Source organism: Carettochelys insculpta, chromosome 12, assembly GCF_033958435.1.
Source record: "Carettochelys insculpta isolate YL-2023 chromosome 12, ASM3395843v1, whole genome shotgun sequence".
NCBI classification, from domain to species: domain Eukaryota; kingdom Metazoa; phylum Chordata; order Testudines; family Carettochelyidae; genus Carettochelys; species Carettochelys insculpta.
In genome coordinates this window covers 12,616,054-12,641,821 of record NC_134148.1, presented here as the reverse complement: position 1 = coordinate 12,641,821, position 25,768 = coordinate 12,616,054, and the positions used below count along the sequence as shown (strand labels likewise).

The window sequence follows — 25,768 nt, the reverse complement described above, 5'->3', positions numbered from 1 at the left end:
CCTTTTTGGATGGGAGGAAATGTAGACCATCTGGACGTGTAGTTGCACATGGGAGGGATGCACAGCCACAGGAGAGCATGTCCACGGGCATGTGTGCTTACAACACAGGGAAAAAATGGAGGTGGGTGATCAGAGCTTACCCAAGTCACGAATGTGGTCAGCTCATTGAGATGAGGGGAAAGAGGGGGATATTCTAACTTGCTGCTAAACTAATTTTTTTTTCACTCAGTGAAGTGCTTCCTGAATTCTCTGTAATGGGTTACATCTGCAAGAAAATATAAAACAGTGAGTGGCTGGGTCAGTGGTTACAACACAGTCCTGGTTATCAGATCTCTCTGCTTGTATTTCCCACTCTGCCGCTGGCTCACCTTGAGATCTTGGTCAGTTCATGTCATTTCTCTGTCTCACACTCCCCACTCATAAATGTGCATGCATGAGTGTGTAATACCTACTTCACAAGGTTCGGATGTCGTACTGTCATTGTAAAGAGGGATTTTAGTTTCATGTTACCACATAAAGGACTAATAAACAGTGTTGCACAGAAAGTAACTCCTCAGAAAGACTAGGTGCCCTTTAATTATTGTTGGATGTTCTTTATTTGAAGTCCAATCCTAAAGTGCCTCGGCACATGCATCTGGCATCTAAGCAAGTGAGACAAACATTCAACATGGCGACGGAGCGACTTCCCAGCCAGTCTCTTGCAGACAAGAACATGACCCTAAGCCAACAAACAATGGAAAGCCACAAGAATCAAACCTATGGAAAAGTGAGGACAGAGTCCTGCATCAACTTATCATCAAGAATGGCTGACTATACACACACCTTCATACAAGGAAAAAAGTGGGAGCTGAAGGTTCCTTCCCTCAGACTTCTAGATTAGCCCCTCTATGTTAATCTTTGGTGTTTCTTCAAGTCTGAGGTTTAAATGAATTTAGCGCTTGTGAACGGTGGATATCCACAAAATATTTCAAGACAAAACACTTTTTTGGCAGATATAGGCTGGCCAAAATATTTTACAAATTTGTGTCAATTTTAGTGAATTGTTTCAGTCAAAAATAATTTTTGGGATATGGGGAATGTTCAACTGTTCATTTTAATATTCCAAAAATTAAGTGTTTTAATTTTTCATATTGGATTTACGACAGGTATATAAACTACTTAAACCTTCACTGATGCAGGGACTGGAACCTGGGCACCCCCTTCCCAGGTGAATGCTCTGACCACAAGGCTATGGAATCCTTTTCTCGCTCTGTCTCAATTAATCTAGTTCTGCACTCAACAGGAAGAATGACAGCTTTAATTTGGCCACACAATTTGTTCTGGACAGCTACACAGATAGTTAGCCTCAAAACTTTTTATCTAGGAATGGTCTGTGGTTGGCTATTCAGGATCAGTTTCAAGAAGTAAGTTGTTTTTCAGAATCGTAACTGAGAAAATACTGGGCTTTTTGCTCTTTTAGATTTGTCCGAGAGACATATCTGCCCAGCAAATTTTTGTGTACAATTTATCAACTAAGTTACAGCTTGCAGCTAAATTTCAACAGTGAAGCACTCCCTAAAGAGCTGTGTTATACACAACTGGGACCTTTAAAAGCATTTGCTGTTTACATCCAACGTGCGTAATGTAATGGTTTTAAAGATTGCCTGTGCTATACTATGTGTGTCTCTAGAAAACAACAGCAGCAGCGTTTAAAGCACAGCAAAGCCTAAATCACAAAAATCAAGAAATAGATCCAAACTTCTCCAGAGCACAGGAATGTTCTGGTTGAGGGTTTTGGCTGCATTTAATAAGGAACTGAAACAAAAATTAAAACAAATATGACCTGATTTGGTGTTAATTTTTTTGCTTCAAAATGGTCATGTTCTTAATTATATATTTATGCCAATTATCCTAGAACTCTTCAACCCTTTGAACTTACATTATTACAAATGTATGCACGAGACACTAACATCAAAAGAGTAATTATAAGCAATTAGTGTTCTTTGGAATTTTCTTTGAAAATACAGCAATCTACAATCTTGTACAATTTTCACTGTCTTAGCAAAGGCACTGAGTTAGTCTTGACCTTGCAGGAAAAGCAAGGGTCTGAGGGGAAAATAAAATAGATAGCTACAATTTTGATGGAGGCCAGCTAGAAACCATATGATCTCTCAATTACTACTATCATTTATGTTGTGGTGGCTTCTAAATGCCACAGCCAAGTTATGTCCTGCGTTGAGGAGTATAAACACCATCCTGTCACAGACACCAAGTGGTCAAGAGAGAGCACAGAGCATTTCAGGACTGTGCCTAACTGGTGGATCATCAAGAGCTGGGATAAGAGCCTGAAGACCAGGCAGTAGGTGGCTGATAGTGAACTTGAGCGGACAGTATCAGCCCAGATTGGCAGGAGATGGTACAAGGAGACAGAGGCTCCAAGGAGAAAGCACTGGAAGGAATTTGGAGGCAGATGAGGGTAGGAAGTGGGCCAGGGAAAAGCAGTGAGTCTGAGGAAGCAGACTGTAGCTGTTTACTACAGTGGCCCTGGGCTGGAACTTAGAGGAAAGGAGAAAGAGGTCCTGCAGGAAAAGGGATGAAAAAGCCCTCCTGACTCAAGAGTAAAAGGACTATTGAGCCCAGGGTGGGTGTGAAGACCTTGCTTCAGACCATGAAACTCTGCTATACTCTCCACTACGCTGTGATCTCTGAGGGTAGATCTACACAGCACACATATTTCAAAATAACTATCATAGGCCGTTTCTACAAAGGCCACTTTCTTTGAAAGTGGCATGGTAATACACGGCCCGAAATATGCTAATAAGGCATGGATGCAAATTCCCTGTGCCTCATTAGCATAATGTCACATGATTTGGAGTCCAGAAGACCATTCTTCCGTACTCCAAAATGCTGTGTAGAAGCGCGTCCCCAGGGGGGCTTCTGGAAGGAAGTCCTTCTTCCGGAGGCCCCTTCTTCCCAAAAATTTTTGGGAAGAAGGGGCCTCCGGAAGAAGGACTTGCTTCCGGAAGGCCCCCCGGGGGCAGCGCTTCTAAACACCATTTTGGAGTCCGGAAGAACAGTCTTCCGGACTCCAAATCACATGACCGTATGCTAATGAGGCACAGGGAATTTGCATCAGCACCTCATTAGCATATTTTGGGCCATGTATTACCATGCCACTTTCAAAGAAAGTGGCCTGTGTAGAAACAGCGATAGAGTCCACACAATACAACTGCTATTTCAAAATAATTTCAAAATAGCGGTTGGCTTATTTTGAAATTGGTAAACCTGACTGCACAAGGAATAGTGCTTTTTTCTAAATAAGCCACAGTGCATCCAACGGTTCTGTTCTGAAATAGGATCTACGTGTGTAGATGCTGTATTTCAAAATAGCTAAGTGCTATTTCAAAATGTATTTTTGTGTGTGGTACTGTTATTTCAAAATAAGCTATTACAGGATAACTTATTTCAGAATGGCTACATCTATACTTGCATTCCTCTTTCTGAAACAAAATAGGAAGAAGGGTTCTTTCAAAGATGGGGTTTATTTTCGAAAGAGCCCCATCTACACTGCTTTTTTTTTCCTTTTGAAAGAATCTCTTCAGAAACGGGATTATGCAAATGTAGCATGAGGTATGTGAATCAGTGCCTCATCTGCATTTTCAATTTCCCTCATTTGCATTCCTCTTTCGAAAGAGGAAGGCAAATTTTGACGTAGCTGATAAGGCTGCGATGTAGACATACCCTAAATGACCTGGCTGGAGGGCTGAGTTGTGAAAAGGGTCAAACAGTCTTAGAGGGGGTGTTGACAAGGTGCTGCATGCTTAGTGGTGCCCTGGCTGGTGACCGACACCTCTACGAGCCTCATTGTGATGGGCACTGGATAAAGATACAAAATAAGTCCTGACCCTAAAACCTTACAGTGTTGTCACAGAACATAATTTGGTTTAGGGTCTTCTGATAGTATGTTGTTTACAGCTGTACCAAAGGTGAAATGCTGGCCTCACTAAAGCGAATATAAAATTCCCAACAACTTCAAATGAGGCCAGGATCTCATCCTGAAGTCTCTTTATTCACACACAGATTAAAATAGTTCTAGCTGAACAGAGAGGGGCAGAATTGGAAGTTAGATTCATCTCTGCCTTTCAAACTTCTGTTTATACACAGTATACTGTATGTTTTTTCATAGGGTGCCAAAAAATCAAGTTGGGGAAAAAAGAAGCGCAGGGGAACTTTTCATCTGCTTGTCAGTTTGAAGACAAGCTTGTTAACAAGCAACTTTGAAATGTAAATAGCAGTTTTCACCAAACCTATTAATAGTTTCAATAACTTTCCTATTTAATGCCTGACTATTATAGACATATTAGTTTAGTTTCCGTCTTTAGGAGGAGAAAAATTCTCTGATGTCACAAATCTCGCTTTATTGGTTCCCTTTCCAGCTAGACATGGGCTAAAATGCTGATCTCATGTTTTGGTCTTTTGACAATTTTCTTTTAATGAATTGATTCCTACAGTTCATTAGCTTACCCTCTTCCACTTCTGTGTACACATATGTCTTAATTAGCTGCTCATTGGCTGTTTAATTACAAGAAAACAGCTGACAGCTGCCTTGCTGCATACTAATGGCAAACATTTTGGAATGATTATATGCAAGCCTGTGACAACTAAGACTTATTCATAATCCCATGATTTATGACTAATACTTAGAGACATCCACGTATCATTAAGTTTTGCAATATTCTCAGCAATTAACAATTTGGGAAAAAATCCTCTCTATTTTAAACCAAACTCTCTTCACATTTCTTATAAAAAGGTAATAAGAGATAATTTTATGAAAAAGATGAAAATATTCCACTATTTGTAACCATTTTATTAACTTATTTTTTAGAATTCAAGGGGAAAAACTTTTAAGTATTAATAAAGATTAAGGGTCTGACAGCTCTGAAAACAAATGCAAAAAACCAAACCAAAACAAAACAAAACAAAAAAAAAAAAAAAAATCAACCTAGTGACAATTGCATGAGACACGTTGGTTTTCTTCTAAGCTGTGTCTACAAGAGCCCCTCCCTTTCAGAAGGGGCATGTTAATGAACGAGTTCGAAAGATACTAATGAGGCGCTAACACGAATATGCAGCACCTCATTAGCATAACGGCAGCCTCAGCGATTTCAAAGTGCTGCTTCATAATTGTGCGCTGCCCATGGAGATGGGGGCCTTTCAAAAGGACCTCTCCGTCTTCAAAAGCCTAACACCAGATAGGACAAAGGGGCTTTCAAAGACTGGGGGGTCCTTTCGAAAGGCCCCTGTCTCCACGGGCGGTGCACGATTCAAAAGCAGCACTTTTGAATTGCTGTGGCTGCCATTATGCTAACGAGGCACTGCAGATTCATGGTAGTGCCTCCTTAGCATCTTTCAAACTTGCTCATTAATATGCCCCTTCCAAAAGGAATGGGCTCGTGCAGACACAGGTATAGTGTCTTTATCAGTTTATACTCTGATTAGGTTTCCACCGTAACAGCTCAAAAGTTTTTACTGGAAACTGGTTTAGGCAGAATTGTATTAAAAAAAAAAAACACAAAACAGAAGAAAAAAACCCTTTTTAAAAGGATTTAAAGGCAAATATAGACAAAAATCAATGTGACTCTCAGAGGCTAAGTACAAAACAACAAAAAATTAACTGGAGAACTAGTCTGATGCATAAATTGAATCCCAAGTGAAAAAGGCGTGATGATGCAGGTAAAAGTAAAACAAAAGTATTCTCCTTCAAAGCAACAACAGAAATACTCCATCTGTATTTCTTAATGCAACACTGCTGAACAACAAGAGAATAATGACTGAATGCCTACAAACTTCTGAAACCATAAGACATGCCCTCAAGTGCCCTATTGTTTCAGGTGGTTATGGTTTCAGGTGTTATGAAAATGAACATATGAATTCAAATAAGGAGCGTGGCCATGCCTATGTCCTTTGGTGGTCACTTGATAGCATGTAGGACATGTTTAAGTCACCCACCTATTTGTGAGTCCATTGATGGCTGATCAGCCCAATTCTAGTGCCACAGGTCTTACCACAAAGGAGGCAGATATTGGTAGCTGTTGGAGGGGCATGGGACAGTTTTTGACACTCTTCTACTTCTCCGCCTTTCCTTGTATGCACTACACCAGGACTTCTCAAACTGTGCTACCCTTTCATTGATTATCCTTCTCCACTGGGGACAGTCTTAGGCAAGGTTCTTCCAAGTGTCGACACTGATGCTGCACCTTTTCATGTGTGCCTTCAGCATGTCTTTATATCGCTTCTGCTGGCCCCCAACACTCCTCTATCCTTTATCCAACTCAGAAAACAAATCTGTTTTGGGAGGCATCAATCAGACATCCACACCATGTGACCAGTCCAACAAAGTTGTTGATGAAAGATAATGGCTTCTATGATGGTCATGTTTGACTCTTCCAAGATGTAAACAATATCCTATCCTCCCAAGAGATGTTTAGGATTCTCCTGAGGCAGCGTTGATGATATTGTTCATGTGCCTTCAAATAATGCTTGTATGTTGTCCAGGTTTCACATGCGCACAGTAGCGTTGGAACAACCACTGTACAGTATACAAGGAGCTTTGTCTTGGGATAGATGCACCAGGTCTCCAAGACCCTTTCTCTCAGGTGGATGAAAGCAGAGCTTGCATGGCTCAGATGATGCTGGATTTCCACATCAATGTTGACTTTAGTGGACGGATGACTTCCAAGGTATGGGAAGTGCTCCACATTTTCCAGCAGTTCTCCACTGACTTCAATAGAAGGTACGTGATATTTTTCACAGTTGAACTTGTTGAGCTTCTTGAAGACACTGATGATCAATGTCTCTGAAATCTCGTGGCATCTGCTCCCTATCCCAGGAGGTGGAGGTTTTTGTGGATGTCTGGGTTGCCTTCTTTGAAGACTTCAGTGGGGATTCCATCTTGTCTGGTTGCCTTGTTGACTTCATCGCTTTGATGACAGCTTGGAACTCAGCTCATGATAAGAAGTGTTGCAAGATCATCCCTAGGTGGGTGATCAAGGTCAAGCGGTTCTAGGACCATGGTGGAGGGGCAGTTCAAGAGCTTATTATAGTGCTCCCTCCAGCAAGAAGAAATGGCTTCATTCTCTTTCAAGAGTAAGATACCATCCTTTGATCTCAGGGAATGGATTCCATGGTTTCTCCATCCATAAATAGCTTTGGTAGCATTGAAGAAACCTTTTGTATCATTGATATCTGTGAGATGCTGGAGTTCTTATGCCTTCTGAGTCCACCACTGGTTTTTCAGAGTCCTTGTTCTTTGTTGGACTTTGGCGTTGGCCTGGACTTCTCTCTTCATTGTGCAGTTGATGTCGCTCTGCCAATCCCAAAGGGCTTTTCTTTTTGCCACAATCAAGTGTACAATTTCCACATTGTTCTCAAACCAATCCTGATGCTTCCTGAACTGATAGCCAACGGTTTCCCCACATGCTGCAATGATGGCATTTTACAATTGACATCAGTACTCTTCCACATCTGAAAGCTGTATTGTCAGAAGCTTTTTCTGAAGCACTATCTGGAAGTCACTTCATCTGAGTGGGTCTTTTAAGCCTTATACACTGATCTTCCATTGGATCTGTTTCCTGTGACTTCTCCATTTGGTGACAATCATGATCACCATTGTGGATTGAATAAGGTGATGATCAGTGCAGCAATCATCAGCACTAGTCATTGCATGTGTGAGAAGGACATCAAGCCAATTCTAAGTATGGACAATTCCATGGTCTATGAGGTGCCAGTGCTTTAACTGAAGATCTTGCCATGAGGTCTTACATTTGTTTTTCCAGAAGGAGAGAGTTCGCAATGATGAGCTTGTGTTCTGCACATTTCCTAAGGAGACGCACTCCATTGAAATTGCTGTTGCCGGCTCCTTCTTTCCCAATGGTAGTCTGCCAGAGGTCTGCATCTCTTCATGTCTTCTCTGGGGATTTCTTTCAGTACTGTGTCCAACAGGGAGTAGAACTTCTCCTTTGTGTCATCTTTGGCATCTAGAGTTGCTGCATAAGCACTGATGACAATTGTCAGTGTTTTTGGCAAGTTTAAGCGGAGAGCCATGACATGCTCATTGGTGCTGCCAGGATCTTTGTCAGGGCATTTTTGATGGAAAATCCTACTCCATGAATTCATTTTTCTTCCTTTTGGGGTTCCTTTCCAGCCATGCCTATGTGTTAGCTGGCAAATTAGGCACGACTGAGCAAAGAACCTGAAAAACTAGGTGTATGCACAGCTCTGAAGGCATAGTCCTGTATTTAGCATGGCAGAACTCAATTTTTGTTTTGTCATAATTTCAGACTATAACATCAATGCTTATTTCTAAGCATGTTTTCAATATATTAAATTTTCACAGTTGGGGGAAACTGTGTGAGTGTGTGTGCTCTAAATCGTTCTTCTAAGTCAGCCATAAAAATGTTAGCATACTGGGGGGCCATGCGAGTGTCCATAGCAGTGCTGCTAATCTGGAGGTATAAGTTGTCTCCAAATCAGAAATAATTGTGGGTGAGATCAAAAAGTTAGAGAGGTCGGCCATCAGATTTGCTGTGGCAACATCAGGGATGGTATTCCTGATAGCTTGTAGTTAATCTTCCTGTGGAATATTGGTGTAGAGAGCATCTACATCCATGATGGCAAGGATTGAATTGTCAGGAAGGTTTCCAATCTTTCGTAATTTCCTCAGGAAGTCAGTGGTATCTCAGAGATAGCTGGGAGTGCTGGTGGCATAGGGTTTGAGGAGGGAGTCTACATAGCTGGACAGTCCAGTAGTAAGGGTGCCAATACCCGAAAATAGGGCATCCTGGGTTTCTAGGTTTGTGGATTTTAGTCAGTAAACAGAATAATCCAGGTAGGAGCTCAAATGGTGTGTCTGAGTGAATTTGGTCCTGAGCAGAGTCAGGGAGTTCTTTAAGTAGATGGTGTAGTTTCTTTTGGAATTCTACAGTGGGATCTGAGGAAAGATGTCTGTAAAATGTGGTGTTGGATAGTTGTCTAGCTGCCTCCTGCTCATAGTCTGACTTTTTCATGATGACGATAGCACCCTCTTTGTTAGATAGCTTGATTACAATGTCTGAGTTATTTTTGAGACTCTGGACAGCATAGCGTTCAGCACAGTTGATTGTATTTCATTTGGTGTTGTTTGTGCATAATTTCAGTCTGTGCATGGTTGCGGTAGCATTATATATAGCAATCTAGACTATCATTGCGCCCATCGGGGGAGTCCACATAGAATTCTTCTTCTTTTGGTGTTGGTAGGGGGGGATCTAGTGAGTCAGACTGATGCTCATTGATGTGTTGAAAGTATTTTCTTAGACGGAGATGATGAAATAAGGCCTTGAGATCACCACAAAATTGAATTAAACTTGGGGAAGAGGTGGGGAAAAAGAAAGACCCCAGAATAAGAGAGACTCTTCAGTTGGGTTGAGCTTGTAGCTGGAAAGGTTAACAATATCGTTCATTGAGCTGTGGTTGTTGTAGTATCCTGAGGTATGAAGTAATTTAGATAGTTTATCGTCCTCTCTTTTTCGTAGAGAGTGGAAGTGTGTATTATAGATTTCTTGTCTAGTGTAGGAAAAGTCCCTCTCTGTGGGGTCTTGCGTGGAAGCTTGATTACTAAAGAGAGTTTAAAGGTCAGAGGTCATTCTTGCTTACTGTACAGGATACTGATCAAGTGGTTCCTCAGCTTCTTAAGAGTGTGTGTGGCATAGTTTTTCACTATGATCAGCGAAGTACATTGATTTTAATGGGTTTTTCACTGTCAGTCCCTTGGGTACGATGTCCATCTTTTTGCATTTGGAGAGAAAGATGACATCAGATGGATCTGAGCAACTTTCTTCATATAGTTGATGGATCTCCATTCCAAAAAAAGCTAAATGTAGTGCCTTGCATGTTAAATAGTAACAGAGAGGTAGTCGTGTTAGTCTGTACTCCAACAAAACAAAAACAGCAGGAATGTAGCACTTGAAAGACTAACAAAATGATTTATCTGGTGATGAGTTTTTGTGGGACAGACCCACTTCTTCGAACCAATTTCATTTCCAATACAGACTGACATTTATAAGTATAGAGGAACAAAAAAAATTGCAATAAAAACTGCCAAATCAAATACACAGGGGCGGGGGAATGTTAATTGTCCTGCCTGAGAAAATTATGAGCACCAAAGGAAGGGAAGCAGTCCTTGTAATGCGTGAGGTAGTTGATGTCTCTGTTCATACCACATGTTAATGTGTCAAATTTGAATATGAATTCCAACTCAGAAATTTCTCACTCTAATCTGTTTTTATATTCTTTATGCTCCAGGACACAAATTCTCGGGTCTTTAACAGAATTGGGTGAGTCAAACACATGGTTTGAACCAGGATGGCAATTTTCTAGCTCATTATAAGGACTCTTCTACCTACTTTGCTTTATCTAATTCTTGACTCCCCCCCCACCCCCTTCTGGCCCCTCTGATCTCTGATTTGCTCACCTTGATAATAATTTTTCTGATCTGTCAACCCTGACTACTATTTTTGGTTCCCTGTGCCTTCAATAGAGTCTGTTCTGGTAGAGCTATGATCTGAAGAAGTAGGTTTGTCCCACGAGAACTCATCACCTAATAAATTATTTTGTTAGTCTTTAAAATGCTACTGGACTGCTTCTGTTGCTTAGGTTTTGGGTTTTTTTAAAATCAAAGGTTAAATTATGTGCAGTGATTACCGCCACAAAAAGCTAGAAAACACATTGTGGAGAAATAGTACCTGTCTCACACTGACAGTAGTCAAGAGACAACAAGTTATTGTCTACCAGAAACAGCTCTCTTCAGAGACCTTTATTACCACTACTGTGGAGGAGCATAACACAACCAAAATCCTCTTTCACCTTTACATCTTCACAGCACAAGATTTTAAATGCTTTCTAAGCTGTGATCGTTTACACTCTGAATGCGGGTGAATGAGGGTCATCCCCACTCAGCATGCCTGGATTTTGCACAAAGGTCAGGAAGCTCTGAACTCCGAGTCTGCTGTTGCCCGCCGCTCACCTTTTTTTTTTTTCTCTTAAGAAAAATATATGGACACAGACACAGCATGTCAGATACCCACCAGGCAGACACTTCATTTTAACCCAAAAGCCAAGAATGAGTGAAGGGCATAAATGAGGTAGGCTTAATATTATTCACCTACTTCAATTGTGCACAGGTTTAATTTTCCTGGCTGTTGCCTTTGCTGGATGCACATAGTTATCATATTATGGTCTGGACTGGAGGCTCCAAGAACAGAAGAACATCGCTCAGTTTGTTGTTTGTTTGGGCCGTTATTTTATTTGTGGGAGAGGGTGCATTTGCTTCCCCTGCCTTTAGCTCAGCTGACCTGGTGGTATTCTCAAGAGCAGATTAAGTTTTATATTCTTTGCTGCATAGGAGACCAAGGGAAGCTTTTTGCCTGACCTATATGGGACTCTGTTTGCACTCCCCACTGTCATTCTGGCATCTGTCAGTATTCTGAAGGCTGGCGGTTCAGACAGAGACCTCCTTGTCCTTTGAAAAGTGATACAGGGATTTACATTCAAGAAGGAATGGCCATCCTGATGGAGGGATTTTCAATGGATGAACGTATGCCTGCTGAGGGGAGCAGCTGATCACAGCATCTTGCAGAGGAGGAGAAGCAGCATTGCCCAGTGAACTGTCTCCATGCAGAAGGCTGTTCACTTACTACCTGAAAGCACTGGTAAAGCGAGACACACTGACTCTGCCAAAAGCTCTTTTTGTGGAGATGTGCCCAAGAATTTCTATACCAATGAACCTTTCAAACTAGGCTGACAAGCCATTCTGCGCATTGACAATACTGTGAGCCTTAAAGATTGGGACAGTTCCATTCTATGCGGGTTCCTTTTCCCATTGGGAGATTGCATTGTATGTGCAGGGTGGTGCTCTTATAAAGCAACCATATCTCCCTGTCCCAAAAATGGGACAGGGAGAGATGGGGGGAGGAGCAGCTACTCCCAGCTCCACCAAGCCCCGGAGAGCCAGGAAGGAGGCCACAACCACTGGCTCTCCCCAAGCCCCAGGGAAGCAGCGGCTGCCGGCTCTCGCCACGAACCCCAGAGAAGCAGCAGCCCCCAGGAAAGCAGCAGCTTCTGGTGCTCCCCAGGAGCCTGGGGAAGCGGCAGCCACCAACCCTCCCCATGGAAGCAGCAGGGATGCTGCAGTCACCCATGCTACCCCCACATCCCCATGGCTCAGGGAAGTGACTTTTGTGCTCTCCAGCCAGCAGCTGCTAGGGCAAAAAGTCAGCGGGGGCAGGGCACAAATAAAGGACAATTAGTCCTTTTTAAAAAATAAGTCGGGAAGGATGATCACCCTATGCTTTTATCAAAAGTACAAGTTGCTCCATGCTTATGTTGGTGAAAGCAGGTCAATGAAGAGGGTGGAACAGCTACTACTTCATATGAACAACACTTTGATAAGAAGCCACTGATGTACTGGTAAACCAGAATGTCCTGTTATTCAGAATGGATGGTGGGATAACCTGCACTCAGGAACAGCTTGAGGTGGACAGAGATGATAGCTGGTTGTGGATTTCTTGATTTTGTATCTTAGACAGCGAATCCGTGTGGTTCCTCTACAGACATGCTGATGTGGTTTTTTTCCCCTTCTATATCCTGGAAGCCACTGGTGTTCAGAATCACCAATGGATGTTCAGGCTTTGCCATTCTTCCTGTGCTTATCTATGGAGGCTTATAGGCTGGAGGGAGCTGAGCGTTAGGGTCTACAGTTGTTAGGGGTATAATAAATAGAATACACTAGTCTCAAGTCTTCATACAGGAAAAGGAAACCAGATAAAAAGATGAACAGAGAAACTGACCCTCTTCAACTGATGACCTGGATGAACGCTTGAAGTGATTTACAAATTCCCCAAGAGATGATATTTATTAAGACTTTTTCTCGCGTCTCTTCCCCTTTTGGGCTTGGTGGTTCTGAGGTGGAAGGAATCTCTTATTCTTTTCCCAGTTCAATTTTGAACTGGAAATACCTGTCTGAGATACTAGGAATACTGTAGACTATCCATAGTAATGGAAAGCACATTAAAAAAAAAAAAGTTAAAGAATTTCTCTGAACTTCTGAAAGTCCTTAAACTGAAGACTGGGAGGGCCTCAGAGAATTCAAGCTCTCTAAAGAAATTGGAAGAAACAAATCTAATTGATGCCATAAATTTCTAGGCCTGGATGATGGTATGGGTGTGGAGAGGGTCTTGCACTTACATGAATATGTGAAACACAAAGTCAGTTAGCCAGGGCTGCTGGTGTGCATGAGTGTCCCTTTCAAAAACAGAGACTAATTTGCATAGAGTACAGCAACCACACGGGGTTTCACACTGCACATCTCAGCTGTCCTTTGGATGAAAATGACTGGCTGATTCACAAGGAATCATGACTTTGGCCTTCAACAATATCATATACTGGGGACAAAGGGACCCTATAAAAGCAGCAGTCTTGGCCAATGTATGCAATCCTTCCCTTCCCTCTCATGAGCCTGGCCTTTGAATCTGGAAGCTGCTCAGTTGTGAACAGAAACTTTAGCAAGATAAACTGAATGAAGATGTTTTGGCAGAGTCCATCACTGAAGAAGCAATGAGTTTGGGAAACATCCAGTTTCCATTATGATCCTCTCCAAGGAATCTCTCTTTACCAGTGCTGTTGCTAGACTACAGGGTGAGTCAGAGCAAAAGCCTGTCTGGAAGAGAACAGGAGAAATCTATGGTTGAGCATAGGGATAGAAGCCTAATCTCTGGAGGTGGCTGCAATATAATGTGTCCGTCAAAGGAACCAGGCAAGCGCTTTGGGAAAAAAAGAGCAAGAGTAATCTCTAAGCCTCTGAAACACGAATTAAAGGTGGAAAACCCATCAGTACTTGAGTGACAGCAAAAGATACATGCACAAGAGAACACCACCCACAAAACAGGCCTGCAGCAGGGATGTACATGCGTCTGTATCAGGTTGGAGGTGTGAGTGACCCTGATTTCTCCATTTAGCCATATTAGAGGTGTAGCCAGACTAGTGTCAACATTAACACTGAATTAAATTAATTTTTGTTGGAAAAAAATTGATACCAGAGAGTTAACACTGCAACAGAAACCTTAGTTTTGAGGTTACTGAAGATTCAACTTCAGGAGGGAAAAAATATTCAAACCTAAACCTCATAAAGCAATGAACTATACCACAATGAAAAAAAAAAGTTACCAGAAGGAAGCTTTTATATCTTTAATACAAAAAATACTTCTCATACAATTTTTTCATCTCTTGCTGTTTTCTATGCAGGACAAAATATATGTATAAGTCAGTGCAGTAAATTACAAACGTATGTTTATAAAGGGAAACGTAAAAACCTGAGATCTCAACTAGCACCTTTCAACAAGGTTGCTTGGCTGCTTGCCATAAAAATCAAACCAAACCAAACTCTCAAAACCCCAACAATATATTTTACATAAAAATAAAGAAAACCACAAATTCCATCTAAGTGAATCCGTAACACACATTCTTTGTGGCTTGCTGGAAAGGACTCCTCTTTCTACACCTCTTCTGTTCAATCAGTACCCATTTCACAATGAAGGGACCTGTCACATCCACAGCACAACAGGAAGTCCTATGATTTTGGAAGCTGTCCCAAGAGCTCAGGGAAAAAAATTACCTAGGAATGCAAGCTTATACTTAGACTGTATTTTAAGCTTGCTGTTTTACCCCTACCTTTATCAAACACAATCAATTTCACAACAAAACAAAATTTTATATTTACAAAATAGAATCAAGATCATAAACACAGATGTTTTAAGATTTTTTTTCTATCCAAAGCTTACCTTGCAGCCTTCACATGTAATGACACCATAATGGATTCCTGATGATTTGTCTCCACAGATCTTGCATGGAATAATTTCAATTTGAGCTGCAACAGAAGCATGCAACCAGTTAATTACATTTTCTTTTAAACACCTTATAAAAGTGTTCCCTGATCAGCATTTGTACAGTGAAAACTAATAACCTTCTAAACATTATACTGCATTAACTATTCATTGCTGAACTGTGAGGGTCCCTCTAGAGCCTTGGACTAAATTATGGCTGCTCGTTATATAATAGCTTTCGGGTTATTAAAATGGGTCATTTGAGAAGGTGTTTAAGAACCCACAAGAAGGCTAGGATCAGCATTTCAAAGCCAAAAAGAATTAGGGAATTCACATTTTGGCTGAAGAACTAAATAGATACTATAAGGTTTCTTCCAATCTCCTTTCCGCAGATTATTAAAGTTTGCCCTGGCTGAAAATCCAGGATATGAATGTAAGACTTTATAAACAAATGTCACAGCCATAGAGTGCACATTGCTGACCAGTTTTATAGCCAGATAAATATAGTAAATACTAGTAGCATTTGAAATGAAGGATCCCAAATTCACAAAAAAAAGATTCAACGTTTATTAATAACAGTTGGCATATAAACATCCTGAGAGTGAAGAAGGGAGAAAAATATGGCAGTACTTTTGGTGCACTGGAGTGTATCCTTCCTTCTGTCCTCGCATTTCTCTCGTCTTGAGAAAGGACCATGGATGATCTCACTGAAAGCACTGCTTCTTTACTGGACTAACAGCAATTACAATTATGTTTACCATGCTGAACAAGCTTCATAGGATATCTGCAAGCTCATAAGGTGCCTACCTGGGCAAGTAATGCACATTACCAGGGAGACGGTTCTCTGTACGTATCTACAAATATATCCTCAAACTCCAACAGCATATCTTGTTTGCTCCTTTGAAAAGTTCTGTTGTTAATAAAGTCTCTTCTGAGGCAGGACTTTTCACCAAGTATCAGTAGTGTTTCACAATACAGAAGTCCAATGTATTCTGTGTATATGTGCAAATGTACTTTTGAAAAATGGTTTGTATCTGGGTGCTGCTGCCTTGTACACTGCAATGTTGAGGGATCAGGCAACATCAATTAAACTGGGCCGCTCCATCCATGAGTTTTTACCAGATACAATGGAGTTTCTTACCATAATTTACTATCCAAAGAACAGTTAAACACGAATGTGGAGATAATTGTCTGATTGCCTCTGAGAGGCTATGTATTTACTTAGTTGAATTTATAGCTGCCTAACAGTAAACCTCAGAGTACCTTATATCACTGAATGTTTGGGATCAAGTATCAGAGAGATAGCCGTGTTAGTCTGTATCTTCGAGAACAACATGAAGTCCTGTGGCACCTTATAGACTAACAGATATTTTGGAGCATAAGCTTTTGTGGGCAAAGACCTACTTCGTCAGATGCAGGAGTGGTGGTGGTGGAGATTCAGAGGAGGGAATGTTTGGGGGTACATTACCCTTTTCCTCAGCAAGTGTTCATGTGGTAAATGTGTCTGCTTTTCTGATTAGAGATAGCATATTTTTTATGTGATGTTAAGCACTTTATATACTGACAGTGTTAAATGAAGTAACAGCTCATTTCAGGTTTTTTCTCTGATCCACCAGCATACACTAGCAAGCCTCAAGAGTTTTGGGTAGCATGTTATTAGAAAGGTTGGAAAATATTAAAGGAATATGTCAAATTTATTCCAAGCATCTGGCAAATTAAAACTTCACCCCAATCCAGACAAAATACAGTGAACCAAGCAACTCTAGAGGAGCAGTGACTTGCTCTCCTCAATTGAGCATTAGTTGCCATATATATGTTAAGCTCAGGACAGCAGCATCAGAAACTATGCAACTATATGGCTTCTTTACAGACATTTCTGTAACACTGTTTCTCAAACATTTTCACACAGTGGGGCTCTGAGTGCAACTGAATCTATCCTGGACACCTCCAACTTCCAGATGTTCAATCTCACAATTTTCCTGGGAGAGAGAAAAATGAAGATGCCATACTCGGGCTCTTCAGGAGACAGGTCCTCTGAAACCTCAGGTGCCTTACCTACATGTGTTGTACAACTGCCTAAATTTCACTTTGCTGTTCTGCTCGCACATGGAAAACAACAGGTGAGGGAGCTACCAGAAGTGTTAATTTATATAAGTTTGGTAATTTTTTGTTTTTGTTGAAGGATAATGACAATGTGGAGGCAGCGGTGAGAATGTGCGGGGAGTTGGGAAGTTGGTTTAGAATGAGTAGAGGTACGAGACAAGGAGAACTGATATCACTGAGCAGCTTCATCACACATCTAGAGAGAATGATGGTCAAGACCAAGGAATAGGTAGAAGGGATATCAGTGCACGGGAAAAGAATTAACAACTTAAGGTTTGTGGATAATACAGTTATCATTTAGGAAGATGAGGATACCCTAGCAAAAACGATGCAGGTGCTAGATGAGGAAGGGAAGCAGTACAGAGTGGTTATGAATATCGATAAAACATAAAAAATGGTATTTGGAGATAAGGAAATAGGAAGGACAATCAGTGTAGATGGGACTGAACTAGAGAATGTCGAGAACTTTACATATCTGGGGAGCTACATAATATGATCTAGACTGTAAGAAGGAAATAGGGCTAAAACAGTGAAAGCAAGAGCAAGTTTGAAGGCAATGGATAAGATCTGGAAAAGAAAAGCAATTAGCTTAGGAATGAAGCTGTGCGTCTTGAAAACGTACTCAGCAGTATGTTGTACAGATATGAGACATGGGTGATAACAAAATATTTGAAGATAAGAATATTGGCATTCGAGAGGAGTTGGTATAGAAAGATCCTGAGAATAGGATGGATGCAGAAGGTCACCAATAAGGAATTACACAGGGAGATAATAGAACCTACTGCAGAAGGTTATACAACAGAAGTTACAGCTATTTGGGCACATTTGCAGAATGAATGATGAATGACAAATCAAGACCCTGGTATTTGGCATAATGGACGGTTGGAATAGGAGAGGCAGACTTCACAGAGAATGGGTAGATGATATAGTAAGTGGTGCAGAACTAGTCTACAGAAACTAAGCCACTCCGCATGGGACAGGGAAAGACAGAAGAAAAGAGTGAGAGAGGCATCAGACACCAATGGGTGCTGAGCCCATGGTTGTTGATGATGATGATTGTATTATATGCACTAATCATTACTACAGCATCTGAATGTGCCACAAATGATCATAACTGAAGCACCTCACCACAGGTGACATATCATTAGACTTACCCTCAGGAAACTGAGGCATGAATATTAAACAACTACCCTAATATCACAGAAATTTTAAGGTAACTTCAGGAATAAATTACCCTGCTCCCACTGCTGTACTTGAACCATGATCAACTTTCTTTCCTGCTGTTGTGAATTAACATCCCATTGTAATGTCTGTTGCCAGTCAATGAATAAGATTCAAGTGCACAGATAAACCTCATTATATTTTAATACTCCATCTCTGTATATGCAACGGCTTTTATTCCACATATAAACTGATGTAATAAGTTACAGTTTGTATGTTATCACTGATGCGTTTGTTAAAGTCTCATCTGAAGTTTAAGTATTTACACTTTTTTTCTTTTTTTTCTTCTTTCTTTCTTCACATTGCTAAATAAGAGGATATTCACAATTTGTTTCCGGAGGAAAGTAACAGGCCTTCACAGTACTAGCCTGAGGCTAAGTGATGAACAGTCTAAAAAGGGCAATAGTGAGCCTTCAGCGCATTGTCTGGAATGTTCTACTACTATACCAAAAAATAATTTATATAAAATACAACAAATGAAACAGTAAGACCCTTGCCGCTGATCATTATAGATAAGGATAGTGGTACCAAATTACATACATTTTTAGAACTCTGAACTTGTGATAAAGTAGATTACCTTTAGTATGCTTAGTTTAAATTACCACACATCATGTAATACTTCCCCTTTACTTTTGAGTTACAGTTCAACAGAAGGAAGTTCTGAACCATAAAGGCTATGTCTACACTATGGCAGTCTGTCAACAGAAGTTGCTGTTGGAAGAGATCTGTCGACAGACTGTGTCCACACATGAAAGCAGATTAAAAAAGCAATCCACTCTGTTCACAGACAGCGGCCAGACAGCCTGCCTGCTCTCTCAACAAAACGGACCACAGAACCTCATCAGGGAGGGTCATATGGCTGGCAGTCCTTTCTGGGAACCTTATAGGGACCCCCCACCCACGCTGAGGCATCCCTACCTCCATAAGGGACAGTATACCTACTGCAGGGCTCACCCACTTTCTGTGACAGAGTTTGCACTTTCCAGACAGCCATGGTGCTAGAACTGACTGCTGCCGGACACTGGGATCAAGGGGCATACCCTTGGTGCCCCAGGGCACCACTTGCGCTTGCCCCTGTCGGGTGATCAGGCAGGTCTGGAGGTATACCACCAGTGTGGACTGGTGGGACCAGCCTCATGGGGCAGTGGGATGACCAGCAGTGGTTCCAGAAATTCCAAATGAGAAAGGACACCTGTCTGGAGTTCTGGGCTTGGCTCGCCTCCCCCCCGCCCCACCCACACCCTCTGCAGACAGGACACCTGGATGCAACCCACCACCCCCCAGGAGAAGCAGGTTGCCTTTGCCCTCTGGAAGCTTGCCTCTCTGGACTGCTAGTGCTCCATTGTCGGGGGCATCCGCATGCAGGTAAGGCCCTGCACAGGGGGCGGAAAGGGGAAGTCCCACTCCACGGGGACCCTCAGGGAACACGGTTAGGGGACCCTCAAAAGACCCACTGCTTGTGGGGGGCTCGCAGTAGGTGGGGTGCTCAGAGAGTCTGAGGAGGGGGAAGGGGTTTGGGAGGGGGAGGGAGCCCTCCGAGGCCCCGGGACACCCTTCCTCAGCTCCTCATATGTGTTTGGTCTCCTCCCCTTGCAAGTAGTGACTGCCATCAAAATGCTCCTGCTCCAGAGTGTCATCCACATCACAGACCCGGATGCAGTCATGGCTGGCTTGACTGCCCTGGGGTTTCCAAACTGCTTTGGGGCAAGCGATGGGACTCACATCCCCATCTGTGCCCTGGACCACCGCACAGCATGGTACATCAACCACAAGGGATACCACTCCGTTGTGCTGCAGGCCCTGGTTCACCAACGAGGACAGTTCCTGGACATTTATGTTGAGTGGTTGGGCTGGGTACACAACCATGACTCCACCCTGTGCTGGAGGATGGAGGTGGACACCTATATCCCCCGCTGGGAGTCTGGCGGTCGGGGACGTGAATATGCCATTGTGCATGGTAGGGGATGCTGTCCCTTCATGCCCTGGCTCATGAGGCTGTACACCAGCCACCTGGATCCAAGCCAGGACCTGTTCAACGACCTGTCTAAACCAGACATGGAACCAGGTCAATTGTGCATTTGGCTGCCTCAAGGCTTGTTTTAGGTGCCTCCTGACCCAGCTCGACATGGGGGAGCACAATGTGCCCCAAGCAGTGACCACGTATTGTGCCCTCCACAACATCATGGAGAAAAAGGTGAAGGCCTTCCTCCCAGGGTGAGGGGGGGTGATGCTGGCCACAGCTATGAACAGCCGGACACAGCTCCAGTCCGCCAAGCCCACAGGGATGGGGTGAAGACCTGGGAGGCCCTACAACAGAGAGCTTCTCCCAGTGACCCTCCTCAGGACACCCCTGCCAGGGACCTCAGGCCCGAAGCCCTATTCCAACCCCACCTTGACCCCTCCCCTTCACCTGCTCACCCCTCCTCAACCTCTCCCCAACAAAGAGGGATGCAGGGGTGGTGAACAAATAACGTATTTACTTAAACGAAGATAAATGTGTTAAAAATAAACATTGTGCAAAAAAACTATTTACAATGTACAAGGATATAACTATATACAATGTGGGAGGGGGATCTGGGATGGGGGGCATCCATGCTTGGCTGCGGGGGGGGGGGGGTTGGAATGGGGGATGCTCAGTTCAGGGAAGGGGTGGGGGGCCACAACCTCACAGAGGAGTGAAACCCCCAAGTGGGTTCCATTGTGGAACCCCCTCCCACTGCAGGTCCAGGGTCACCATCAGGGTTGAATTAGGGCCAGGAACATGAGGAAGTATGGAAGTGGGGATGGGGGGCGCTGCTGCAGGGTTGGGCTTGGCAGGGGAAGTGGGGGAGGCCTGGGGAGTGAGGGCATGGTGGTGGGGGGTCCTGGGGAGCAGGGGTGCTGGCCATGGCTTTGCCAACTGCATGAGCTGCAGCATGCCTGGGGGCAGTACAGCAGGGGTGGAGGGGTTTGGCATTGGGGGGAAGCAATAGCAGTGGGGGAAGCAGGAGTGGCAGCCGCGGATTGCTGGGCCAACAAGGCCTGCCAAATGATGGTGGCGGCATTGAATCGGGCCATAGTTGGTCTCAGACCCACATCCACAACTCCCAGTCCCATGCCCTTTACTGCAGGTCAGCCCTCAGCCACCACTCCTGGCGGTCAGTCTGCCTCCTGAGGGCTACTGTGCTGGCCCACAGGGCATTCTCATCAGGCTGGCAACAGCTCCTCTGGCTGCAGGCCTGCTCCCATGGTGGTGGGGTCCTGGCTCTCTTGGGCGCTGGTCCTGGGCTTCCAGGCTCTGGTCCTGGAATGGGGCTGGCTGGCTGGCCCTGGCAGACTGGTGGGGCAGGCTCCACCATCAGATGGTACAGCTATATGAAAGAAAAGGAGGAGAGATTGTGAGTAATTCCTGCAACACAGTCCCTAAGGCCCTGCCCCTGCCATCCCCCAGGCTGAAGGACGGTGATATCCTGGGAACACAGGCACGCGTGCCTTGCATGATGGGCCCTGCTGCACAGGGATCCCATGGTGCCTTGGGGACCAGGCCAACCACAGCACCTTCCCCATCCTCCTGTTCAACAGCTTTGCATCCAAGATGGAGTGTCTGACCACAGAAGGGTCCCTGCATGGGTGGTGGGTGAGCCAGGCACAACCTGGCCTGCCCCAGGGGCTCCCACATGCGTGCGGCTTGCAGCAGCATTCCTGGTGGTGGGTTCTGCTTCCTGCCTGCATGCATGTCCTTGAGCCAGGAGCTATACTCCTTGGTGGCGTGTCTGAGATCAGGCCATCACCCATGTGGCTAGCCTGCTTTCTGCCATACCAGGGGCACCCTGGGGTTCATGCAGCCTTCCATGGGGCTGGAAGCAGGCTGGCACTCATGCCTGGGGGCTGCCTGCTAGGTCCAGGTAAGACAAGAAGCTTTGTCCCATTTTGAACATGCTGGGACTGCAGCATGAGGCCCCGCCTGAGTCAACCTGGTGAAACTTGCTGTATACCCTGTCTGCGCTCACCCCCCGCTCACGCTAGGATGCATGATGTGCAGGTACTTACCAGAGGGTCCCTCAAAGAGGTCCAGGGACACCCTGGACGTGGGCCAAAGTCCAGGGTGATCACCAATGTGGCCTCACTCAAGCCAGCATCTGAGCCTGGCTCTGGCAGGGTCCCAGGCTGCTCCTCCTCTGGCTCCAACAGCTGTGGGGGGCATCCTCGGCTGTGTCTACAGCAGCAGTTGGAGGGACCCATCCTTACCCCTCTTCCCCGCACAAGAGCTGGTGGACCTTCTTGAAGGAGGAGCAGAGGTCCTGCCCCTGATCTCTGCCGGGTGTCCCAGGCCTGGGTGTGCCCCTGCCAGATCTCCTTCACTTTTACCCAGACTACCTCCAATGGCTGGGTGGAGTGGTCCTAGTCTGCCAGGGCGGTGGTCAGCAGGGTGTAGGCAGGGACATTCCTCCTGGGGGCTTAGGGATCCGGAGGCTCAGGAGGTCCTGCAGCTTGGGCCCACTCCAGGATGGGGCCTGGCTCAATGCCATGTAGCTCTCGCTGGGTAAAAGGAGAGTCTGTGGAGCACGGGGAAAAGCAGTTTGCTGCTGTGCTTCTGTCATGCTTCTCACTTCCTGCTATGGGGTTTCTGGGGCTCCCTGCAACTTTAAGTATAACCGGAAGCAGGGAGCATAGAGATGGGACTGCGATGGACAAGGCACCCCCCTGGCCAGGTACAGTGCCATGGAAGACTGTTCTGTCAACAAAAGCCCTCCTGAAGCGTCCACACTTGTTTTCTGTCGACAGAGGTGTTCTGCCTCATGGGGGAGAGGCAGAAGGCTATCAATAAAAGTGCTGCATTCTGTTGACAAAATGCATTTGTAGTGTGGATGCTCCAAGAGTTTTGTCGACAAAATGCCAGTTTTGTCAACAAAAATCTCTAGTGTAGATGTAGCTAAATTATTTAGCATTGCCAGAACCAGCAACTGTATTACCAATAAATGTGGGGAAAAATATCAGATCAGTTACTGCTTTAAGTAGCTGCTTTTGCAAAACAATATTAAATGAGAACCCCATCATGAGTTGATATCTTATCTGTAAAGGTAATAAAGGGCCCTGCTGCTTTTTGGCTGGTGAGTGCAAACTGCTAAATAAGCTATATTTTTATTACAAGGGTGAAAATGTTATGTTCCCTTTCCTCATTTTCAACTTTGATACACAAATATGCACTTGCTAAAATCTTGTTTATATGCAAATAAGACACATGAGAAACATTTTTGCATGTCAAGAATATGTTACAACTTGAGTTACTCACAGTCCCAGCTTCAAAGTTTTCTGTGCTATTAATGTTAATTGTGTCTGTTTGGTGCTTACACATATTTATACAGTAGTTTTTTTTCCCCCAGGTTATATAAAATACTGTAATTCATGCTTTAAACTAGAATTAGCTTAAATTATAGTTTACAATACCAGTCTCCCAGGGTGGTGCTCAGACTGATTTTGATTCATGCATGAACAAATTATTTCTTCCGTATGAACTGGAGAAAAAATAAACTCTTGTGGTTGCTTAGAAACAGCTATGGATACCAAGGTGACAGCCATAGTTTGTACTGCTAGATTAGAATACTAAGAATATTTCATATGATGAAAATAACATATTCCAGAACCCCACTCAGAGTTTCCTGTGCAGAAGAAAGTGGCACACTCCCACCCAGAAACTGAATTACAAAACCAAAACCACACACCAAGAATCCCAAATATCGATTCAAGCTGGCAGAGTCATCTGAATAGCACAACAGGCTGTTGCAGAAATAACACTTGAGCACACAAAGTGGCTACTGAAGGTTAGAGGAAGTACTTCTGGATATGTAAAGGTACATATACTGCCCCCGTCACATTAGTGTTTGAGCCCTTCACAGTCTTTATCCTCACAACACCATTATTATCCCAGTTTTGAATTGGGAATGTGGAGGCATACAGAGGTCACATCACTTGCCCAAAATCACACAGGAAATCTGGAAAGGAGTAGTGAATTGACCCAGTGTCTTGCAAACGGTAGGCGAGTGCTCTAACCATGGGAAACTCCTTTTCCATCCATTCCTGATGTTTTGATTTGGATGTTTTATTGACTGGCCACCTATTTTAGTTGGTAGGTCTTCATTGTATTTGCATTTTCAAAAATAAAATATGATTACCTCAGCTTACTTCCAACAGACAACCCAAACCAGCACTAACTGACTTCTTTGTGACTTGCCTATACTTCCTCTCCTGTGCCTCATTCCTTCCTTCTGCCCAAGTCTGAAAGAGCCTCCCTGTAGTTCTCTACCAAGAGCCCTCACTCATAGTCCTTCCCCAAACCTCACCTCATGGGTAATTACCCCTCCCTTATTAAATCTCATATTCTCATACTTAATGATACACTGACCTGTGCCTTGTTCTGCTGAGACTGCAAAGTCTTCTAGTAGGGAAGGAGTCTAAACTCTACATTTGTGTAATGCCATGTAAATTTACAGTTTTTACATTTTATTATTTGTGTTATCTTGTGTAGAAGCTGAAACCAAGGCCATGGCCTGATTGTGCTAGGCACTTCAAGAGACAGATCCTACACCATACCTTTGTAGTTTAAACAGACAAGACAAAGGAAGCATTATTCCCATTTATAAATGGGAAATGGAGAAAAAGAGATTAAGGCTCTGATTCAGCAAAACACCTAAGTATGCTTTCAATAGAACTTGTAGAATGTTTGGGGAGGGATAGCTCAGTGGTTTGAGCATTGACTTGTGAAACTGAGGGTTGTGAGCTCAATCCTTGAGGAGGCTATTTAGAGATTGGGACAAATAGATACCAGGGATGGTGCTTGGTCCTGCTGAGAGGACAGGGGACTGGACCAGATGACCTCCCCAGGTCCCTTACAGTTCTAGGAGATGTGTATTTCCAATTAATTTAATATATCCAGCTCAGTGAGTAGGTGACTCCTCTGGTATATAGGAGACCCAGGTTCAAGACCCAGCTCTGAATCAAACCTAGAAGGGGGAGAGGCATCTCAATGGTTTGAGCATTGGCTTGCTAAAGCCAGGGTTGTGAGTTCACTCCCTGAGGAGGCCATTTAGAGATTGAGGCAAATATATAGCAGGGATGGTGCTTAGTCTTGCCAAGAGGACAGCGGACTGGACTAGATGACCACCTGCAGTCCCAAGCCAGTTCTAGGAGCTGCATATCTTCTAATTCAAAAGGTTTATTTATCTGAAAGAAATTTCACTTGACATCTTTGCCACTTTCCAAAAAGTTGTTGAGGAAAGCAAATTCCAATTTTTTTCAACTGTTTTAATTTCAAAATTGTAGGGTGCCCAAAAACTTTTTAACTTTTTTTTCCAACTGGCAAAAAGATACAAAGTCAAAATGTTTACATCTGAGAGAAAGAAAACTTAGAAAAAGTTCACTTTTAAAAAAGAGATTTCATTAGCCCCAAATATTCCCACTTATCATTTTCAAATGAACGGTAACTTCAAAGATGCAGAAAGCAAAAATGTAGAAAAAAGTGGGGTTCTGAACATCTGCAAAAGGGCTGGGGTAAGAGTTTAAGGAAAAAACAAATG

At 43.5% G+C, this 25,768-nt stretch overlaps 1 protein-coding gene across 3 annotated transcripts in view; it reads right to left on the bottom strand.

Moving 5' to 3' along the window:
* Positions 1–25,768, bottom strand: part of RORA (RAR related orphan receptor A) — a 610,113-nt gene that overhangs the window by 30,826 nt on the left and 553,519 nt on the right. For all 3 annotated transcript variants that reach the window (XM_075006386.1, XM_075006388.1, XM_075006387.1), the window contains one exon: positions 14,850–14,935. In XM_075006386.1, the coding sequence (XP_074862487.1) occupies positions 14,850–14,935 (86 nt within the window). The remainder of the gene's footprint in view (positions 1–14,849; positions 14,936–25,768) is intronic.